Source organism: Leuciscus leuciscus (genome assembly GCF_965113295.1).
Source record: "Leuciscus leuciscus genome assembly, chromosome: 18".
Classification (NCBI taxonomy): Eukaryota; Metazoa; Chordata; class Actinopteri; order Cypriniformes; family Leuciscidae; genus Leuciscus; species Leuciscus leuciscus.
Genome location: NC_138742.1, coordinates 5078190 through 5099574, shown reverse-complemented (window position 1 = coordinate 5099574; position 21385 = coordinate 5078190). Strand labels below are relative to the sequence as shown.

Genomic DNA, 21385 nt, shown 5'->3' with positions numbered 1-21385 from the left:
TTACAATTAAAACAATTAAAAACTAAAAGTTAAAAATACTTGCAACAAACATGACTTTGGAATGACATGGATAACAAAACCAGCATTGCATCATCAATTTTGATGGAAATGTTCAGTATCTCTCAGAATAAACATCTTTATACTGCCTTTTAAACCTAAATTACATGTCAAGTAGGTTTATCCTCACGCAAACACAAGATACATTTGATTTAAACCATTAAAATGATCTTATAGAAGAGCATTCAGGGCAGTTACAGCATCACATCAGATGTTAAGAAAAAATATTCTGCAAGATCATGAGTGATTTTAGGTCAAAAGGTTTATTCATGTTGTCAGAACAAAGACAATCCATCAATATGATAATCTATAATATTGACATCACAAACATCATCATCATCCCTTCTGCTGCTGAAACTATCAGTGCTCAACAAATACACATCTTAAACTTCAAACCTTTACAACTAAAAACACTGCAACTGGAATTTAAAAACATAATTCCCGAGTCAATATAAATGGACTTTAGTTCAAAATCAGATTTTATTTGTACTTAATTTTAAAAGTCTACACACGTTCGTTTCGCTGATGGCCACTTTTAAAGTGGTTTATATAAAGTAAACAGGTAAACCAATTATGCAAAAAAAGCCCTATTACAAAAATATTGCTAATTGTACAACCACATAAACACGAATCACACTCACCGAAGCACTTGATCCGGTCATAAGAATTGTCCCAGACAACTCGACCTCACAAAACAACAAAATCATAAAACTAAACATCAAATCACACAAAACTAGAACTCATACACATGCACATTTATGATTTACACAGCTATGTCTCTGTCCAAATAGACAAAAAGACACATTCAACCAAAAGACAAAAAGCTGCCTTCAGAAAACAGAATAAAGCAAATCCCAGAAAAATCTACATGCAAAAGCTCAATTTGCATTAAATTATACACTTATAAAATGAAGAGCTTATCAAACATTGTCCTCATGAACTTCAGAGCCCTTTATAATCAAACCTACTTTACCAAAATGCATTTATATATTCCACTAAAATGGCATTATATCATTATAATCCTTTCAAATGACATATATATATATATACTTCGTCTGACATTCTGTAGCTAATAGCACGATTTAAGTGGAATAACGACTCTAAAACACCCAAAACGCTGGACAAAAGAACAACTCCAGTACGAAAATACATATTTCTACACTTGGACAACAGGGAATCCTAGTAGGAATAAAAACAAAAACATAGTGCTTTTTTTTTTTTTTAAATATAAAGATTAATATTTAAGATAAGGCTGGAAAGGATATGAATTTTTACACACATGCACAGGAAAAATCAACAAACAAAATAAATCATGATTAATCCCATCCAAAATAAAAGTTGTTTACATAATATATATGTGTGTACTGTGTATAATTATTTTGTATACATAAATACACAAACATGCATGTATATATTTAAGAAAAATGTGTTATTTATATATATTTATAGATAATATATTAATACATGCAAGTATTTCTTAAATATATACATGCATGTGTGTGTATTTATATATACAAAATAATTATACACAGTACACACACATATATATTATGTAAACACAACTTTTATTTTGGATGCGATTAATCGTTGCCCAGCACTAATATATATATATATATAACTGGGGAAATTTACTGTACCAGGATCAGATTTGAATGCAAATAAATACAGAACGTCTCCTGTAACAATGATAAAATCACACAAGCCTGCACACATAATGCAAAACTCATGAACGCGAGAGAATCTGTGACATGATGAACATTTGTACAGAACACGTGAATAGAATTGTGATTAGAAATGAAATAATCGATCTCATAACTCGGACTGTGAAAAGTTCATTTTCTGTAAATCCTCTCGGACACCGTGCGAGCGATGACGGATTGATTATCGCGCAGCATTGCATAATCAACCTATGCAACATAACCCGACCCTAAACACATACGGTAACTAGCACGTAATCACTCACCTGAGAAATAGTCCATAAAACCTGTCAGTTTATATTCAAACTCTATCCAGTTCGACGTCCTAAAACCTTCCTGACGACATTAGATGTACAATCAATTCAAATAAACATAAGAGATTGTAAGGTGACTTGTTTCTATTAATAAATTAAATGGCAGCGTTTCGAGCAAATCTGAATTCAAAAGTGAAGCGATGTGAAACCGGTTTCACACTGGGATCGGCCCGTCAGAACTCGAGAGGGCCGAGGTCGCTGAAGTCGCAGTCGAACAGCTCGCTGACGCCCTCGTGATCCTCCAGGCCGAAGTGATAGTCCTGACTGTGAGGAGGAGAGAGACAGATGAAGCCGTCGAGCGCGAGGCCGATGGCGTCCGAAGACCCGCTCCGCTCCAGCAGGAACTCCGACGAGCCCAGGGGAGACAAGTCGAAATCTGGCATCCCGCAGATGCCAGGAAACGAGTCCAGAAACGACTCTGAAATCATCAGGGATTCAAGAAAAGGGGAAATTAAAATCATTTTGGGAAGAAAATTATTTTTGGATCATTTATAACAAAGTGAAATGTAAACAATCAGAGCGTTAATTATTAATTGTTGTATAATAGTACATTTAATATTTTTCATGAAACGGCACAGCGTTCAAAAGGCTTTTATTTTTATACATTTAAAATAGAATTTATATACATATATATACATATAAATATATATATATTTATTTATATACATAATTTGTTATATTATAAACATTAATATTTTATATATAAATAAAAAAATCTTAAATATATACATGCATGTGTGTGTATTTATATATACAAAATAATTATACACAGCAAACACACATATATTATGTAAACACAAACTTTTATTTTGGATGCGATTAATAAATAAATAAATAAATAAATACATAAATTATTTGTATACATAAATTTATTTGTATACATTTGTATACATTATTTGTATACATGTATACGTGTGTAAACATAAATTATACACACATATATATATATGTGTGTGTGTGTGTGTAAAAAAATTTAAAATGTAAAATCACAAATGTTATATTTGAATTTAACATTTATGCCCAGGATTTGCATTTAAAATCATCACATTTATATTTCATATTTTAAAATTCCTTTGATGTGTAAATTTGGAATTTGCATTTATAATTATTTAAAATCTAAATGTAAATCACAAATGTTATTTGGATTTAACATTCATGCCTAAAGATTTATATTTAACATCACATATTCAATATTTAAAAATACCTTTAATATGTACATTTGGAAAATAATTTCACATAAATGTACGTGTTAATTTGAATTTAAGTCACACATTTTATATTTGGATTTAACATTTATGATTAAGATTTACTTTTAATAAAACATTTATTTTTAATTTTAAAATACCTTTAATATTTATAATTGGACTTTACATGTTAAAATTTAGATTCAATGTTAAAACTCCTATATAAGAGTTACATTTATATTTACCATGTTTTCTCTAAATATATATAATAAAATGTTTAAAAATTATACATTCGGAAAATGTAACACTTACTAAAATTCAGTAAATCAGGCAAAATTGGTATTTGTTTTGCTAAAGTGACAAACAAGCCAACAATTTTTTGTAGTAAATTAAGATGCAATCATGTTTAAACGATCACACATACCCGAGTCTGTGCCGAGAGGCAGGGGGGAGGAGCTGGGGAGAGTGGTCGGCGTTGATGATGTCACTTCCTGTGATGCGAGATCAGACTGCGGGGGGCTCTGATTGGACGATTTCGCTGGACTACAGTCAGTGACGGGACTACAGACCCCAGAACTGTCCTCGGGACACAGAAACACGTCGATTGGACCTTTGGAGCTCTTGAGAGAAATCTGGTAACCCTGAAACACAGGCAGAGGAGGAATTAAACATTTAAACAGACCAAGACATTTTACTATAGATATATATAGGCACTCTCTTTAGCGACTGATAACAGTTTTAACTATTTTATAATGGCCATTAATGTCTATATTAGTTAACTTATGTATACAGCATATTTTATATACATACAGATTTAAAAGTGTGTGTGTGTGTGTGTTTGCTGACCTCACTGGGTTCAGACACCTGCATCTGTGTCTCTGGTGGAGCTCGAATCACCATGATGATCTGGTCCGGGGGGTCGACTGTATCTCGCAGGTCCTGGCATCTGACGTACCCAAGCTTGACTTCGCGTTAAAGATCACATTATCCACATACTAAACATGTTAGTCTCCTCGAGCTGCTCAGATCCTCACTTCCCAATCCCAGACCTGCAAAACGGCTCAAATCTACACCCCGACCCATGAAGAAAGACGACAATACAGATCACACTCTCCTCGACACACTGGGCCCTATTTAACGATCTAAGCGCATGGTCTAGAGTTCACTTAGGCCGTGTCCAAATCCACTTTTGCAAGTTTAACGACGGGAAAAATTGTCTAAAAGGGTTGTCTCTATTCTTAAAGGAGAACTCCGGTCAATTTTTAAAAATGTTTGTAAATTTGGAGTGCTGTCAGTACAGAGAACAACGACAAAAATCGGTGTTGCCTACACACGTGTTATCCTCTTTTTAAAATTACCTGTATACCTGTATTTATTTCCTGTTTTCGGTTGAAGTCCACAGTAGTCGATTGTCGAGTTCACGCGCGTGACCATAGGTAACTAATGAACTCGACAATGGACTACTGTGGACTTCAACCGAAAACAGGAAGTAAATACAGATATGTGCGCTGGCTGAATTAACTTCACTTTTATTCATATCTTTCACATCTACTGCAGTCAGATTCACCACGTTCACTCTGAAGGAATCACTCACATTGGCTGTGCACTTGTAATGACACATCAAGGATGTTAAGAGGCTAAAAGCAGGTTTAAAACGTGCCCCATTGAAGTCAACAGGGTGCAAATTTTAAAAAGAGGTTAACACGGTGTAGGCAACACCGATTTTTGTAGTTGTTCTCTGTACTGACAGCACTCCAAATTTACAAAAAAATGAGCTCAATGTTAAAATTGACCGGAGTTCTCCTTTAATGAGTAATGGGTGTGTTTTGGGCGTAATGTGCAATAAACCAATCAGAGTCTCATCTCTCATTCCCTTTAAAAGCCAGTTGCGCACGCGCCACGGTGGATTCTTTATTTACATGACGGAGTTTGCAAGCAGAAAAACTGAACGCTTCTCTAGAGAGCAAACGGATCTGCTCGTGTGTGAGGTAAAAGCTGTGTGTGTGTGAGAGAGGTTAAAGCTGTGTGTGTGTGTGTGTGAGAGAGGTTAAAGCTGTGTGTGTGTGTGTGTGTGTGAGAGAGGTTAAAGCTGTGTGTGTGTGTGCATGAGGTTAAAGCTGTGTGTGTGTGTGTGTGTGTGTGTGTGTGTGTGTGTGTGTGTGTGTGAGAGAGGTTAAAGCTGTGTGTGTGTGCATGAGGTTAAAGCGCAAGCAGAACATCTACAGGACAAGCCGGATTCCACCTTATCTTTATGTACAGTACACTATAATAATCTTTTACATTGTAATCTTTTTTTTATATATATTTGGCTAGTTTGTGTGGTGCTGCGCGTGCCTGTGTGTGTAATAAGCGGTGTGTGTGTGTAATAAGCAGAGTGTGTGTGTAATAAGCAGACTGTGTGTGTAATAAGCAGAGTGTGTGTGTGTGTAATAAGCGGAGTGTGTGTGTGTAATAAGCAGAGTGTGTGTGTAATAAGCAGAGTGTGTGTGTGTGTAATAAGCAGAGTGTGTGTGTAATAAGCAGAGTGTGTGTGTAATAAGCAGACTGTGTGTGTAATAAGCAGAGTGTGTGTGTGTGTAATAAGCGGAGTGTGTGTGTAATAAGCAGAGTGTGTGTGTAATAAGTGGAGTGTGTGTGTAATAAGCAGAGTGTGTGTGTGTGTAATAAGCAGAGTGTGTGTGTAATAAGCAGAGTGTGTGTGTAATAAGCAGAGTGTGTGTGCGTTGTGGACCCGCCTATACTTTAGAGCAGGTTTGAGTTGGTCAGTGGTTCAGTCTGTTTCTGTTCCTCAAAATAGCAACGGTCCAACAATGCGCCCGAACACACTAGTTTCCAGACCAGCAGACTTATGGGGGCACAAATGCATTTGCTCACAAATGCATTTAAACAACGTGGAGCAGGACGTGAAAATGATAACTGCGTCAGGCTGAAACTAGCAAAACACACTTTTATTTTCCTGCATTGCAGCGGGTGTATGACAGGGCCATTGAGATGAAGGATATTTCTTGTTGTGTGTGTCCTCTGTGAGGAGCCGTAGCTGTAAGCTGCATTTGTTAATGAGCTCGTCGAGTTTCTCCTCGGCCTCAGTGAGCTCGGACACTTCCCTCTGGAGCTCCTGAAACCTGGCCACGGACGCCCCGTCGATGCGATTCCCCCTGAGAACACAGCAAACACACACATGCACAGGCCTTGAGATTTACTGACACACACATTTTTAAGTTACCGGCCATTCAGAACTTCTACTAGCCAAGAAAAAAGAAAAAAAAAAAAGAAAAAAGAAATGAACCAGATTAACTACGTCATATTGTATATATATATTAGGGATGGGACGATTACCAGTTTCACTATAAACCATCGATAAAATGTACTGATGGTTAGTATTATCGTTTAAAATTGAATTATCATTAAAACCGTGTTTGATTATCGCGATTTTAATAACTCACTGTAAATCCTGTCCAGCTGACTCCGGCGCAGCGTGTAATGTTGTTGTTTTTTTATTGGAGAAGGAATGGCGGAAGGCAGATTAATGTTTTAAATCTTACATGATCACAAAAATATTATCAAACTCAGTAAACAATAAATCAACTCTGATTTCATTTTCAATACAATCGAAACCGGAGACGCAAGACGGCAAGTTGTATTTGAATGAAACGAGAGAGCGCGTGCGCGTCCGTTGCGATACATGGATGTGCGGCGTTATAATGCGTTGCTATTGACGACGGTCATTTTAAGGAAGGAAATGCCACAGAATATAATCTTGCTTAAAAAAGTGCATAGAGCGGCTCGTTTTATTTGTTGTTTGTTGATTTTCAAATATAAAACATGTTGAAATGTCTTCAGTGTGAGCATCAGTTATTTTTGAACACTTTCATCTTGTTTTAACAAAACCGTGATAATATTGATAATCACGATAATTTTGGTCACTATTATCGTGATATGAAATTTTCATACCGTCCCATCCCTAATATACATATTATAAAATTTGGATTTCATACATTCATTTCTTATTCAAACTAAATCCTGTCATCCATGCTATAAAATGTGTTTTAGGAGGACAGATCAATGACAATGTAGGATGTTGGAAAATGAACAATGTCTTTTCTGTCAACCAAAAGCTTTTTAATCTTCGCTATTGCTTCAGTGCAGATGAACAAGCGTACCGTTATTTGTTGTGTAGTGACGAGTGTGTTCAAGTAAGTCAGATATGAGCAGATTCTGTGCAATACTCTGATTGCAATCATGATGACTCGAGTTGAGTATTTGCTCTAAATCTGCGCAGATTTGTCTTACACGAACTTCCCCAGCAGAGTGAGTAAACGTAATAAGTAAAGCCAAATTGTCTGGAGAGAGCCAGCGTTACCCAACACAGTGGATTTTAACCCGTATTTGGCGTGAGTTAACTTCAAACCCTGCATGCAAATGAACAACCACACGGTCGCTGGTGAATGAATCACTAACGCTCTGAGGACCTACAGCCACTGAATGTTGTTCTTGGACTTCTTGGAGATCAGGTGGATTCCCTCCAGGACGTTGGTGATGTCATAGATGCGCCGCTTCTGGACGTCCAGCACCTGAGATGCCCAGTTCAGGTCCACCACCCCGTCTGGAGACTGAGCCAGGAGGTCCAGGAACCGCTTCGTGGTCAGGTTCAGAGACGTGTCGTAGCGGGATTTCTCCGTAGCCAGTTTAGGGACTGAAACAAACGCAGATTTCATGTTAAAAGCAGATTTACATACAGGAGGAGGAGGGACATTAATACTTCTGTTCAGATAGGATGCATTCAATGAATCAAAAGTGACACTAAGGACATTTATAATGTCACAAAAGATTTCTATTTCAAATAAATGTTTTATTTTATTTTATAAGTGGTCTTTCCATTCATAAAAAAAAAATAACATTGATAATAATCAGAAATATTTCTTGAGCATCAAGTCATTATATTAGAATGATTTCTGAAGGATCATGTGACACTGAAGACCGGAGTAATGATGCAGAAATGATCACAGGAATACATTACATTTTAACATATATTCACATAGAAAACAGCTGTTTTAAAGTGCAATAATATTTCATATTTTCCCGTGTAAATAAACACAGGCTCTGTGCGCAGAAGAGACTTCAAACGACCCTGAACATTCCCCAGGCAAGCGTCAGTACCTCTGGGTGGAGCGGGTGTAGCTGGAGGAGCTGGTCCATGAGAAGCAGATCGAGATGTGCAGATGTACTGGTGATCACTGTCTAGATCCAACTTCCTCTTCACCTGCAGTCAAACAGCACATGACTTCTTCAAATCCATGTCATAAAACAGTAATGTTACTTTAATACCAACATAAAACCATTACTAATCTGAGCTGAACTCATCATGAACGACAGCGTTTGGGTCACCAGGTCAGATCTGGAATGGAATGGAACTTCCAAAGGTGAACATTCCAAAATGGAATGTAAGAGTTACTCTTGGCTTTAGTCCAGTCATTTTAAGCCAAAATGGGGGTCAACCTTGAACAAATTGCAACAGAAGCAAACTCTACTGATTTTGTATCCTCAATATGTCCTGAGTAAGTTAAAAAGAAGCCCAGAAGAATCCCATTAGGGGAAAGTTTAGGGGAAAGACCCAAATATAGCCTATTCATACGCCTATTCATTCTTTTACTCACGTGAATAGGGTAAAAATTTTAACCTTTAGATATCACCATGAAAATTACTGAGTTGATTACTTACATCAAGACAAACAAAAAATGTATTACAAGTTTTTTTTAATTGTTTGTTAACATGGACAAACGGTGCATAATCTAATTACGTATGTGCTAATTTGCATAAATACCACAACAGATCTAAACATTGGGTAAAGCCAGGTGAACATGTCTTGTTGAATCTTGTTGACACATAACAGTAAAATACTTAATGTTAAGGTCTGAATGGAACCCATATAGGCTACCCATGAGCATTAATACATAGGGTCAGGAAGAAGTACTTTAAACCAGCCTTTAGCCTATTAATTATTATTGCAGAGATGGGGTTTGTGGATGGGTCTGTGGGACTGTTTCTGGGGATTCACTTTTTATTGTACCTACCTTTTGTCTTCTGCATTCTCCTTACCATTGTCTCATGTTCTTCCCTCAGACTCGTCCCACAGAAACTGTCCCCCAGAAACTGTCCCACAGACCCAGCCCCAAACCCCATCTCTTGAAAATTAATAAAGGCTGGTTTCTAAAGTACTTCTTCCTGACCCTATGTATTAATGCTCATGGGTAGCCGTAATGGGTTCCATTCAGACCTTAACATCAAGTATTTTACTGTTATGTGTCAACAAGATTCAACAAGACATGTTCACCTGGCTAGACCTAATGTTTAGTTCTGTTGTGGTATTTATGCCAATTAGCACATACACGTTTGTCCATGTTAACAAACAATTTCAAAAAACTTGTAATACATTTTGTGTTTGTCTTGATGCAAGTAATTAACTCAGTAATTTTCATGGTGATATCTAAAGGTTACAATTTGTACTCCATTCACGTGAGTAAAAGAATGAATAGGCGTATGAATAGGGTATATTTGGGTCTTTCCCCTAATGGGATTCTTCTGGGCTTTTTTTCCCTTACTCAGGACATATTGAAGATACAAAATCAGTTGAATTTTCTTCTGTTGCAATTTGTTCAACCTTTTTTAATAAAATGACTGGACTACTTTTAACACTCCATAGTTTGTCATCCTGGGTTTCTCTTTTATTCTTATTGATTGCGTATTACTTATTTTGGGTTTTTTTATTCTTTGTAAAGCACTTTGGTTCTGTTTTAAACATAATCAAGAAATAAATGATTGATTGATTGATTGAATCTGAGGTGTAACCCCAAAGGCTGTAGTTCACACAGGTGTAATGCACTAAAGCCTGGCGCTGTACCGGTGGTCGTCCCAGAGCGGGTCTCCTGTCCAGGGTTGTGCTGGCGCTGGCGCTGTGATGTGGGGTGGCGAACAGCAAGAAGTCCCCCGTGGCAGTGCTGGTCGAGGCCGTGCCCGGGGTGGAGATGATGACGATTTGATGATCTTCACTAAGATCAATGCTGCCATTGTTCAAGAGAGACTCGAAATCAGCCAGCAGATCCTCCGAGGTCTGACCCGATATAAAACTCTCAGACATATCGTGCTAAAACAGCAGGGGTTACTTGGGCTCTCGGTTTATTTTCAATCCTGATGGTGGCCTTCAGTGCATGGGAACGGCTTGCTTTTTTAAAATGCATGCACTAGAGAGAGCACTGGACTCAGTGGAGATGGGAAAACCATGTTCTGACAGGTTTCACACAAGTGCACACTGACAAGCATGTTAACAACAGGCCTTGGCTGAACATATGGGTGAGACTCCCAAACCACAAGGCCAGAAATGTAGGTCAACTTCAGTGTGCAAAACAAAAATATCCACTTTACTTTAGTCAAAGTTAAGGATTAGACTATGCATGTTATTTAGAAACATTTCAGATGTTTTTCACATGCATGATGAGTTTATAGTTGTGAATCTTTAGTTTAAGGAAGTGCTTTTGAAAATGGCAGCAAAGCATAACAAATAGAGTTCACTATAAATAAACAACATCACAAACAAAATGCAATGCAGATTCAACTTTTAAAGTGCATAAAACATGGAAGCATTCAGTATAATCTTCAAAATTATTGATGTTGTTGCGATATTTTCAAGAGAAACAAAGTTTGTTCTCATGTGAGCATTGGTAAACGTGCTAGAAAGGTGTAATTAAAATGGTAAAATGGCTGTAGATGAAGTAAAAATAAGAGTATAACCCGATCCAGATGCTGAACAAAGCCAAAGTCCGGTTTCTTCACTCATCTGACACTTTAATCCAAAATATCCTTCGCTTTTGTCCTTTTTAATGACTCCATCCAGGAAGTATTGTCAATAACTTCCAAATAATACCCAGATCCTCGCTCATTTAATGCTGAAATCCATTGAAACAGAGGGAAGGTGCGGTCCGACGGTCCCTGCGCGCGACGCGACCGGAATCACTTTTGTTGTTGTTGTTTTTTTGTGTTCCAGCTGATCGGAACCTGCTCTAAGCTTTACGCGCCAAATCTTTTTTGCCGCGAAACTGGCACGTGCCAGTGTTCCGCCCACTGATTGGCTGAGAAGTTGCGTCCTGCGCGCCTCGCGTCAGAGTTCCCAGGCCGTTGGTTGGCTGGAGCAGCTGTCACTCAACGGCGTCCTGTTTTGTCCCTCTTTGCGTTATTTTGTTTTAAAAGTAAAAGTTGTTTGAATGGAAAACTACATTTTCACGCACGCCTTTTGATTTATTTTATTTTATTTTAAGTAATGGTGATAGATAAACAACATCGTTATGAAAGTCACTTCAATCAGTTGAAAATGTCATTATAAATAGATATAGAAATAAAGAACCGTCTTGCTTATCTTTTTATCTAATCGTGTAATAAAGCTTTTTGGGTCCCTAATTATAAAATTGTTGTAAATTGTATTAGTCTATGTGATCTCAACATTAACTTTATATCAAATACAAAAAAGAGAGATTTAAATCATGTAGTTTTGACACAAATTAGAAAGATGCTTTAGACTAATTAAATATATATTAATCTATTCCACATGTAATCGTAATTTATTAAAATGTGTATTTAAAGATTATTAAAGCTTTAATTCACCGCAAATGCGAAATTCCTTTATGTATAAAAAATATTGACATCTTAGTAACACTTTATTTTAACGTGTCCTTGTTAAAGTGTAATACAATTAAGCACTAACTAATAGTAATTAACTATATACTTTCACTATAATAAGAGGTTGTTAGGGTTAAGGTTTGGTTTAGGGTTAGTTGCATGTAGGCTAACTATGCACAATTTACTCTTATTACTATAATAACTATGTAACATATGTAACAGGGCCACTGTCAAATACAATAAAAACTCTATCTATCTAAAACATGTAAACTTTCTGTTCAGTGTGAATGATTGTAATATTGTAATAATAATAAACCCCGCCCACTGCTGGCGTTATACACAGAGGAGCTACAAGATGGCGCAGGCAATATTTGAGGTTCTGGAAGGTATTAATGCACTTTATTTAAAATCCTCCAGCATATGCACAAGCTATAATGTCTTATTTTATGTTTGCAGTGAGAATGCATGCGCGCGCGACACGAACAGGCCAAAGAAACACATTTTACACAGTTGTTTCGCTTCATGGAAATGTCATTGTGTTTGAATAGTAAAAGAGTATTTTTAAAAAATATATATAAATAATAATAATAATAGCACAGGGTTGCGGTGGATCTGATGTATTGAGTGTAATGTATCTGAGGAGAGATTGATGTAGAGGAGGGAGGAAGAGCGATCAGAATAACAGCCTCGTGCGATCATGGCGGAGGGAGAGAGACACGTCACTGGAAAAGCCACAAAACACACGAACACACTCATGTTTAAGGGAAATAGATATTCATATTTGGTATAAGTAGTTATATTATTGTCCACAATTGATTGTTTTTATGTTACAGATGTTCTCTTTTCCTAAACTGATAGTAGACTTGGTGGTATGATAAAAGGAAATGGTCACTTGATTCTATGATAATCTTTTAAATGATTGGTATATATATATATATATATATATATATATATATATATCAAGGATGGACATGAAACTGCTCTTTTAATTATTTCAAATAAATAATATAACATTGTATATATTACTCTTAAACTGGCCAAAGTGTTTAAAGGGAGAATGTTACATTACAAACATACATTGATTTAACATTAGATGTTACATTTTGATGTTAAATCCATTATTGTTTTATATAGAATTATTCTAGTCTATACAGTATTTAATGCAATTACATCAGAAGTAACTGTAATTAAATAACAGAAAATTAAGAGTAATCCCTTACTTTACTTTTTCATGGGGAAAGTAATTAAATTACAGTAATAAATTATTAAGTAATGTATTACACCAACACTGTGTATACTGTATATATATATATAGTGCTGTCAAATTGATTAATCGCACCTTACATAAAAGTTTGTAAATAAATATATAATGTGTATACAGTATATACTGTATGTGTGTGTATATATATCGCGATTAATCGCATCTAACATAAGTTTGTATATATATATAGTATGTGTGTGTACACATACATATACTATATATATATATCATACACACACATACTGTATATATATACAAACTTATGTTAGACGCGATTAATCGCGATATATCGATTTGACAGCACTATATACTGTATATAAAATTAATTAAACAAATAAATAATAAATATATAATAAAAAAAGAAATGAGTGTGAAATATTGTATCATAATATATGCAAAGAAAGGGACTTAAAGACAAATAACTAGCACAGATATGTAGGAAACAAGTGCTTGAGAAACAGTTTCGTGGCATTTTACAAATATATTTGCATAATGCTGCATTTGACCAATTAGAATCAAGTATTGCAGTGAGTCATGCAATAATGATTATTAATACTATAACTCAAGTAACAGTCCTGTAATGGATTTTGAACTGGCCAAATTGTCAGGTTGGTTGGTTTGTTGAATAATTGATGGATTGATTTATTGATTAAGTCATATTTATCCTGTTTAAGGCATGGACAATCAGACGGTGCTCAATGTCCAGTCACTGTTGGACAGTCAAGGGGGTGTTTTGGATCCGGGCTCACAAAATGTCTCTGGAACGACCATCCAGCCAATGGGTGAGACTTGTTCATGCATTATCATAATGTAGTGTGCTTTTGTATCAGTATTATTAATATACTATTATAGTGTTTATTAATATTTTGAATTAGCTTTTATTTTGATATATTTAATATTTTAATTTTAGTTTAAGTCTTAGTAATTTTGTTATTCATTTTTGTTGTTTTTCTTAGTTCTTTTAATATTTTTATTACAATTTTAGTCGTTTTATTATTTCAATTTGAACTTATTTTATTTCATTTAGGTTTCAGTTTTTTTAAGTAACCTCATATTTATATTTTATTGTAGCTTCATATTTCATTTACCTAAAACAATTAGTAATTGTTTTAGTTAATTATAACAATGATTTTTATATACATAGTATTGATTTAAATATTTAGTAGTATTTGAATATTTCTTAGCATTGTTTCAAATATGTTTTATATTTTCAGTTTTAATTGTAATTTTAAATAAAGTTTTAGTCATTTTGTCATGTGTTTTTGCCTCTTTTTTAAAACATTTCTATTTAGCTGTCATTTATTTTTATTTCAGTTTTAGTCTTAGTAATTTTAGTACTTAAACTTGTTTATTTAAGTTAACATTTGTTTTTCATCTAATATTTAAATCAGGATTAATAATAGTTTTAGTTAATGATAACAACTAATGATAACATTTGTAAATACATATATAATGATTTTTAAATATATTTAAAAAAAAGTTTTATTATTAATTTGCTTGTCATTTTCATTTGTCTTTTTATTTAGTTGTCATTTTTGCACTTCAACTTATTTATTTCAGTTAGTTGTCTAATATTTATTTTATTTCAGCTTTATTTCAAATACCTAAATCAATAATATTTTAGTTTTAGTTAACAATAACAACACTGATTTGTAGTACATACTACATAGTAATTATGCATTTCTGAATGCTTTTTCAGTCTATTCTTTTTTCTCAAAACTCTGTGATTATTCTTGTATGTCACATGACACCTGCAGACGATGATGACGTCTTTCTGTGTGGGAAATGTAAGAAGCAGTTCAACTCTTTACCGGCGTTCATGACACACAAGCGTGAACAGTGTCAGTCCAACACTCCGTCTCTGGCCACCGTCTCTCTGGCCTCCAACAACGCCTACACCTCCGTCCCGTCCATCAGCACTGGACCCGCTAACAGACAGGTACAGCTCACCTGCTGAAGAACCACTACGAGACTCTATGAGACTCTATGAACCACTATTAGACACTATGAGACACTATGAACCACTACTAGACACTGTGAACCACTATTAGACACTATGAACCACTATTAGACACTATAACCCACTATTAGACACTATGAACCACCACTATTAGACACTATGAACCACTATTAGACACTACCACTATTAGACACTATGAACCACCACTATTAGACACTATGAACCACTATTAGACACTACCACTATTAGACACTATCAGAGCCATAGAGAGAGAGAGTTGCGACACTCTTTGATGTCGCCGCTATGGCTGTCACGTGGTTCATGTAAGCCCCAATAGTTCCAAAACGTACGCTGGCTGTCATGTTCTTCTATGGGACAGACAGCAGCGATTGCATTATTGAACGGTAAATATAAAATAAAACACACACCCAAGTACTTTTTCAGCTGTTATTGCATTATTGCATTTTGTTAATGTCAGTTTTGCATTTGGAGATAAGTTTTAAGCTATATTTTTGGAGGGAAAAGCTTAGTGTTCATGTTCGCATGGGTAGTAGCACTGGCTTTAGCGGCTCTAACTTAACTTTTCCATATCATTCATCTGATGATGGACGTCTCATGATATTTATTTTAGCACAACTGGGCTGTATTAGGCTATTGATTCCCGTGATTTTGCTTATAAATTTAGATTCAGCCATTAGCCTACCTTCGTGATCACGCAGAGAGGTCTGCCGTGGCGGTCCGTTCAGAATTCGCTTAGAAGCTAGCTCACTTCTTCTGATGAAAGTGGCCACCCCCAGGACCACAACGTGAAACGTGATCATGTTAAGACTAAGAATATTATTTTAAGATTAAGCCATACACATTATCAAAACTATAACAGATTAAAAACGAATTTAAGCATGGCTGATACAAATGAAGGTTTTCAAATAAAATATTTTTTATTAAACAATGACAGACAACAAAAATGTGTGCTTGTGTGTGTGAACAAGAAAAACAAAAACCAGGGGCAGGTGATCCATGAAACAGACAGGACTGGTGATGGCCATAACAATCCTAAAGGTCCAGCATTGTTCTCACAAGCCGCTTCACTCAAGACAATAATAACATAATGAAAAGTTAGTATATCCCAAAAAATTTAATTAAATAAAAGTTGCTATAAAGGTGGTAGCGATTCATTACCGAACTCTTAGCTGACGAAGTCGCGCTAGCTAACTAACGTTAGCTAGCAGGCAGTGCTTGAAAATTGGTTGAAACAACCAACATAAAATATAAATAATTACGCTGTGCATGTACACATGAAGACCAGTATAAGCATCGCAAAGGGCCTCTGATACAATATAGACAGTTGACAATTCAAAAGAGGTCGATATTTCGGCAACTTAACTCTGGAACAACTCGACGCGCAGCAATGTAAGTGAATGGTGTCCAACGCCCAAATGACAGTGTTTGGAACTATTCCGATCTTCATATCCCGGAAGTAGGCGGTTAAAAGCGCCGCCATTATTTACAACGGAGGTCTATGGGAGTGTCGCAACTCTCTCTCTCTATGACTCTGGACACTATGAGCCACTATTAGACACTATAACCCACTATTAGACACTATGAACCACTATTAGACACTATGAACCACTATTAGACACTATAACCCACTATTAGACACTATGAACCACTATTAGACACTATGAACCACTATTAGACACTATAACCCCCTATTAGACACTATGAACCACTATTAGACACTATGAACCACTATTAGACACTATGAAACACCACTATTAGACACTATGAACCACTATTAGACACTATGAACCACTATTAGACACTATAACCCACTATTAGACACTATGAACCACCACTATTAGACACTATGAACCACTATTAGACACTACCACTATTAGACACTATGAGCCACTATTAGACACTATAACCCACTATTAGACACTATGAACCACTATTAGACACTATGAACCACTATTAGACACTATAACCCACTATTAGACACTATGAACCACTATTAGACACTATGAACCACTATTAGACACTATAACCCCCTATTAGACACTATGAACCACTATTAGACACTATGAACCACTATTAGACACTATGAAACACCACTATTAGACACTATGAACCACTATTAGACACTATGAACCACTATTAGACACTATAACCCACTATTAGACACTATAACCCACTATTAGACACTATGAACCACCACTATTAGACACTATGAACCACTATTAGACACTATAACCCACTATTAGACACTATGAACCACCACTATTAGACACTATGAACCACTATTAGACACTACCACTATTAGACACTATGAGCCACTATTAGACACTATAACCCACTATTAGACACTATGAACCACTATTAGACACTATGAACCACTATTAGACACTATAACCCACTATTAGACACTATGAACCACTATTAGACACTATGAACCACTATTAGACACTATAACCCCCTATTAGACACTATGAACCACTATTAGACACTATGAACCACTATTAGACACTATGAAACACCACTATTAGACACTATGAACCACTATTAGACACTATGAACCACTATTAGACACTATAACCCACTATTAGACACTATAACCCACTATTAGACACTATGAACCACCACTATTAGACACTATGAACCACTATTAGACACTACCACTATTAGACACTATAACCCACTATTAGACACTATGAACCACTATTAGACACTATAACCCACTATTAGACACTATGAACCACTATTAGACACTATGAACCACTATTAGACACTATGAACCACTATTAGACACTATGAAACACCACTATTAGACACTATGAACCACTATTAGACACTATGAACCACTATTAGACACTATAACCCACTATTAGACACTATAACCCACTATTAGACACTATGAACCACCACTATTAGACACTATGAACCACTATTAGACACTACCACTATTAGACACTATAACCCACTATTAGACACTATGAACCACTATTAGACACTATAACCCACTATTAGACACTATGAACCACTATTAGACACTATGAACCACTATTAGACACTATGAACCACCACTATTAGACACTATGAACCACTATTAGACACTACCACTATTAGACACTATGAGCCACTATTAGACACTATGAACCACTATTAGACACTATGAACCATATTTGACACTATGAACCACTATTAGACACTATGAACCACTATTAGACACTATAACCCCCTATTAGACACTATGAACCACTATTAGACACTATGAGACACTATGAACCACTATTAGACACTATGAACCACTATGAACCACTATTAGACACTATGAACCACTATTAGACACTATGAGACACTATGAACCACTATTAGACACTATGAACCACTATGAACCACTATTAGACACTATTAGACACTATGAGACACTATGAGACACTATGAGACACTATGAACCACTACTAGACACTGCGAACCACTATTAGATACTATGAACCACTATTAGATACTATGAACCACTATTAGACACTATGAACCACTATTAGACACTATGAACCACTATTAGACACTATGAACCACTATGAACCACTATTAGACACTATGAGACACTATGAACCACTATTAGACACTATGAACCACTATGAACCACTATTAGACACTATGAACCACTATTAGACACTATGAACCACTATGAACCACTATTAGACACTATTAGACACTATGAACCACTATTAGACACTATGAACCACCATGAGACTGGCTGATATTGAGTATTGGTTTGTATATTCCTCAAGGTGTCGACGTACATCACTGTGCCGCAGTCTCCGCTCACACACACGCTGGTCCAGGGAAATGTGTTGGTCAGTGACGAGGTCCTGATGTCGGCCATATCAGCGTTCAGCTCTCTGGATCAGCCAATGGCAGCCATGCAGGGATCCGTACAGGTAAACACCGGGTGAGGGTTCAAGTCGGCATGAAACAGAAGTTGTGATCTTCTTTTCTTCTCTATTGTGACGTATATCCGAGTGAAACGGCTTCTCAAACAAGAACAAATGTAGGGCGGGGCTTGTGGATTTGATTGGATGGTTGTGGTTTGCTATTGGTGGATCTGATGTGAGTGACAGGTTGCCCCGCCTTCGTCATCAGAGAAGAGATGCTGTGAAGGAGGAAGGGGAAGTTATCCTGATTATTCGAGATTACAAGGAACATGAATTAAAAATAAAATGAAAGATGTGCACATATAAATGATTTCATAATGACTACACACATATATATGTATTTACAAACTTTTATGTTAGATGCGATTAATCAAGATTAACCGGTTGGACAGCACTAATAAATATATATATATATAAACACAAATATTTAATTATTGAGAGTGTAGTGAGACTTTTGCTGTGCTTCATGGGAGTGGGCGGAGCTAAAGAGCTCTTTTGGCTCACCATGACTCTGATTGGTTGAATTTTCTGCAAAGCATCACGAGTAATATAGCTTTCCACCAGGAATTCTGCTGTTAAACATGATTATTTTTACAATTAAGTTGAAATAATGCAAACTGATGGCTTCAACAAAGCATAAACCATCAATTACCAACCTCGTAATTCACAACAGGTCTGTCTGTAAAGCTTTATAAGTTATAAGAGGTAATCAATAGAGTTTTTGCTTCCGGTGTGGTGAAGAGATGAGCCCCAGCTTAGGACCCAAGCAATCCGATTGGTTCAGAGCACAATTTATGGGTAATCGCTTTAGTGCCTGATTATAAATCAGATATCTCTTTATTATACAAGTCGTTTGAACTATGTTATAACGACCATTAATGTCTTTTAACTTATGTTTCATACTGAAGTTATAGATTGTGAAATTAAACATTTCTCGTTCTTAGCATTTTTTTAGCTAGGATAGTAGCATAGCATACAGCTTTCCGAAATGATTACAGATTACGTTTTTTTCTATGATATTTTTAGATAAAAAACTTTGATAACAATGAAAATAATTAATTTTGACATGACATGGTTGTAATTAAAAAAAAAAATATATATTATGCCTTAATATTGCTTAATAACAATTAACAATGTCGCAAAACATACCTAAACATGCAATTTCTTTCACTTTAACTATATAAATAATCAGGATAAAAATAAAAGGTTATTACATGAATTAAAGTTTGATTGATTACATTAAGTTTGCTGGGACTCGACACTTCACCACACCGGAACCCGACTGTTGCACACTCGATTGGATGAATGAAATGGTGACCTTTGACCTGGTGTTTTTCAGAGCAATCTCAGCATGCACGCGGGATCCTCGTACCTCCAGCACCATCATCAGCCCCTCCCCCCCACACAGGCCACGCCCCTCTCCTCACAGGTGTCCTCCAGCCACAGTAACTCAGTGGTGCAGGTGTACAGCACACTGCCCTCTATGGCCGGAGCCGGTACTGCGGAGGGGCCCGCACTGGGGCTTCAGTCCTTTCAGTCCATTCAGGTACAGCGCACGCTCACTAATCTAATGCTAATTTCACCAGGATTAAAATAGCGAGATTCAGCTGTTTTGACAGTTTGACAGAGATTGTAAAATCTAAACTAATATAATTGACCATGTTTCATGTTCTGAATATTTTCATTACCTAGATTATTAATGTAAACAGTGTTATTTTTAGTATTATTTATACACTATTATAGTATTTATTAATATTTTGAGTTAGCTTTTAGCTTCTTTATTTTTTTCAGCTTTTTCATTTTAGCTTAAAGGTATAGCGGAGGATGTTTTACTTCCTGGTGGGTAACCTATACTATTGGTCCTCCTAATTGTCAATCATTCTGGTGAATCAATCAAACTTTTCAAAAAGTGGAGAGGGTGGGTCTTATCTAAAATTTGGAAAGATCCTCCGCTATACCTTTAAGGTTTAGTAATTTTGTTATGTAGGAAGTGTTATTTTAGTATTATTTATATAATATTATGGTATTACTTAAATAATTTTTTTGAATCTGATTTTATTTTATATTTCCCATTTCCATTTCCATTTTAGATTAAGGTTTAGTAATTATATGTGCTTCTGTTATTTGTATAAGTTTGTGTTTTAATATTACTTTAGCTTTAATTTATTTTATTTCAGTTTTAGTAATTTTAGTACTTCAACTTACACTTTTTTATTTCAGTTATTTGCATAGAAAACATTTAACATAATTTTCTCAGGTTTTTTAATTGGAGGTTTTTCATCTAATACTGACTTTTTTCAGCTCAAT

General features: G+C 35.7%; 2 protein-coding genes across 3 annotated transcripts in view; one reads left to right on the top strand and one right to left on the bottom strand.

Moving 5' to 3' along the window:
• Window positions 1-301: 301 nt before the first annotated feature.
• Window positions 302-11356, bottom strand: e2f1 (E2F transcription factor 1). The gene is made up of 7 exons (XM_082145672.1): window positions 10151-11356; window positions 8410-8512; window positions 7726-7945; window positions 6257-6407; window positions 4099-4215; window positions 3677-3893; window positions 302-2486 (listed from the first exon to the last, which is right to left on the bottom strand). Exons 1-7 carry the CDS (start codon window positions 10385-10387, stop codon window positions 2242-2244), a joined length of 1290 nt encoding a protein of 429 aa, XP_082001798.1. The 5' UTR covers window positions 10388-11356; the 3' UTR covers window positions 302-2241.
• An 896-nt stretch (window positions 11357-12252) lies between these two features.
• znf341 (zinc finger protein 341) overlaps window positions 12253-21385 on the top strand; it is a 41300-nt gene continuing 32167 nt past the window's right edge. For both annotated transcript variants that reach the window (XM_082145561.1, XM_082145560.1), the window contains exons 1-5: window positions 12253-12305; window positions 13855-13962; window positions 14938-15119; window positions 18935-19084; window positions 20418-20624. In XM_082145561.1, the coding sequence (XP_082001687.1) occupies window positions 12275-12305; window positions 13855-13962; window positions 14938-15119; window positions 18935-19084; window positions 20418-20624 (678 nt within the window). In that variant the 5' untranslated portion in view covers window positions 12253-12274. The remainder of the gene's footprint in view (window positions 12306-13854; window positions 13963-14937; window positions 15120-18934; window positions 19085-20417; window positions 20625-21385) is intronic.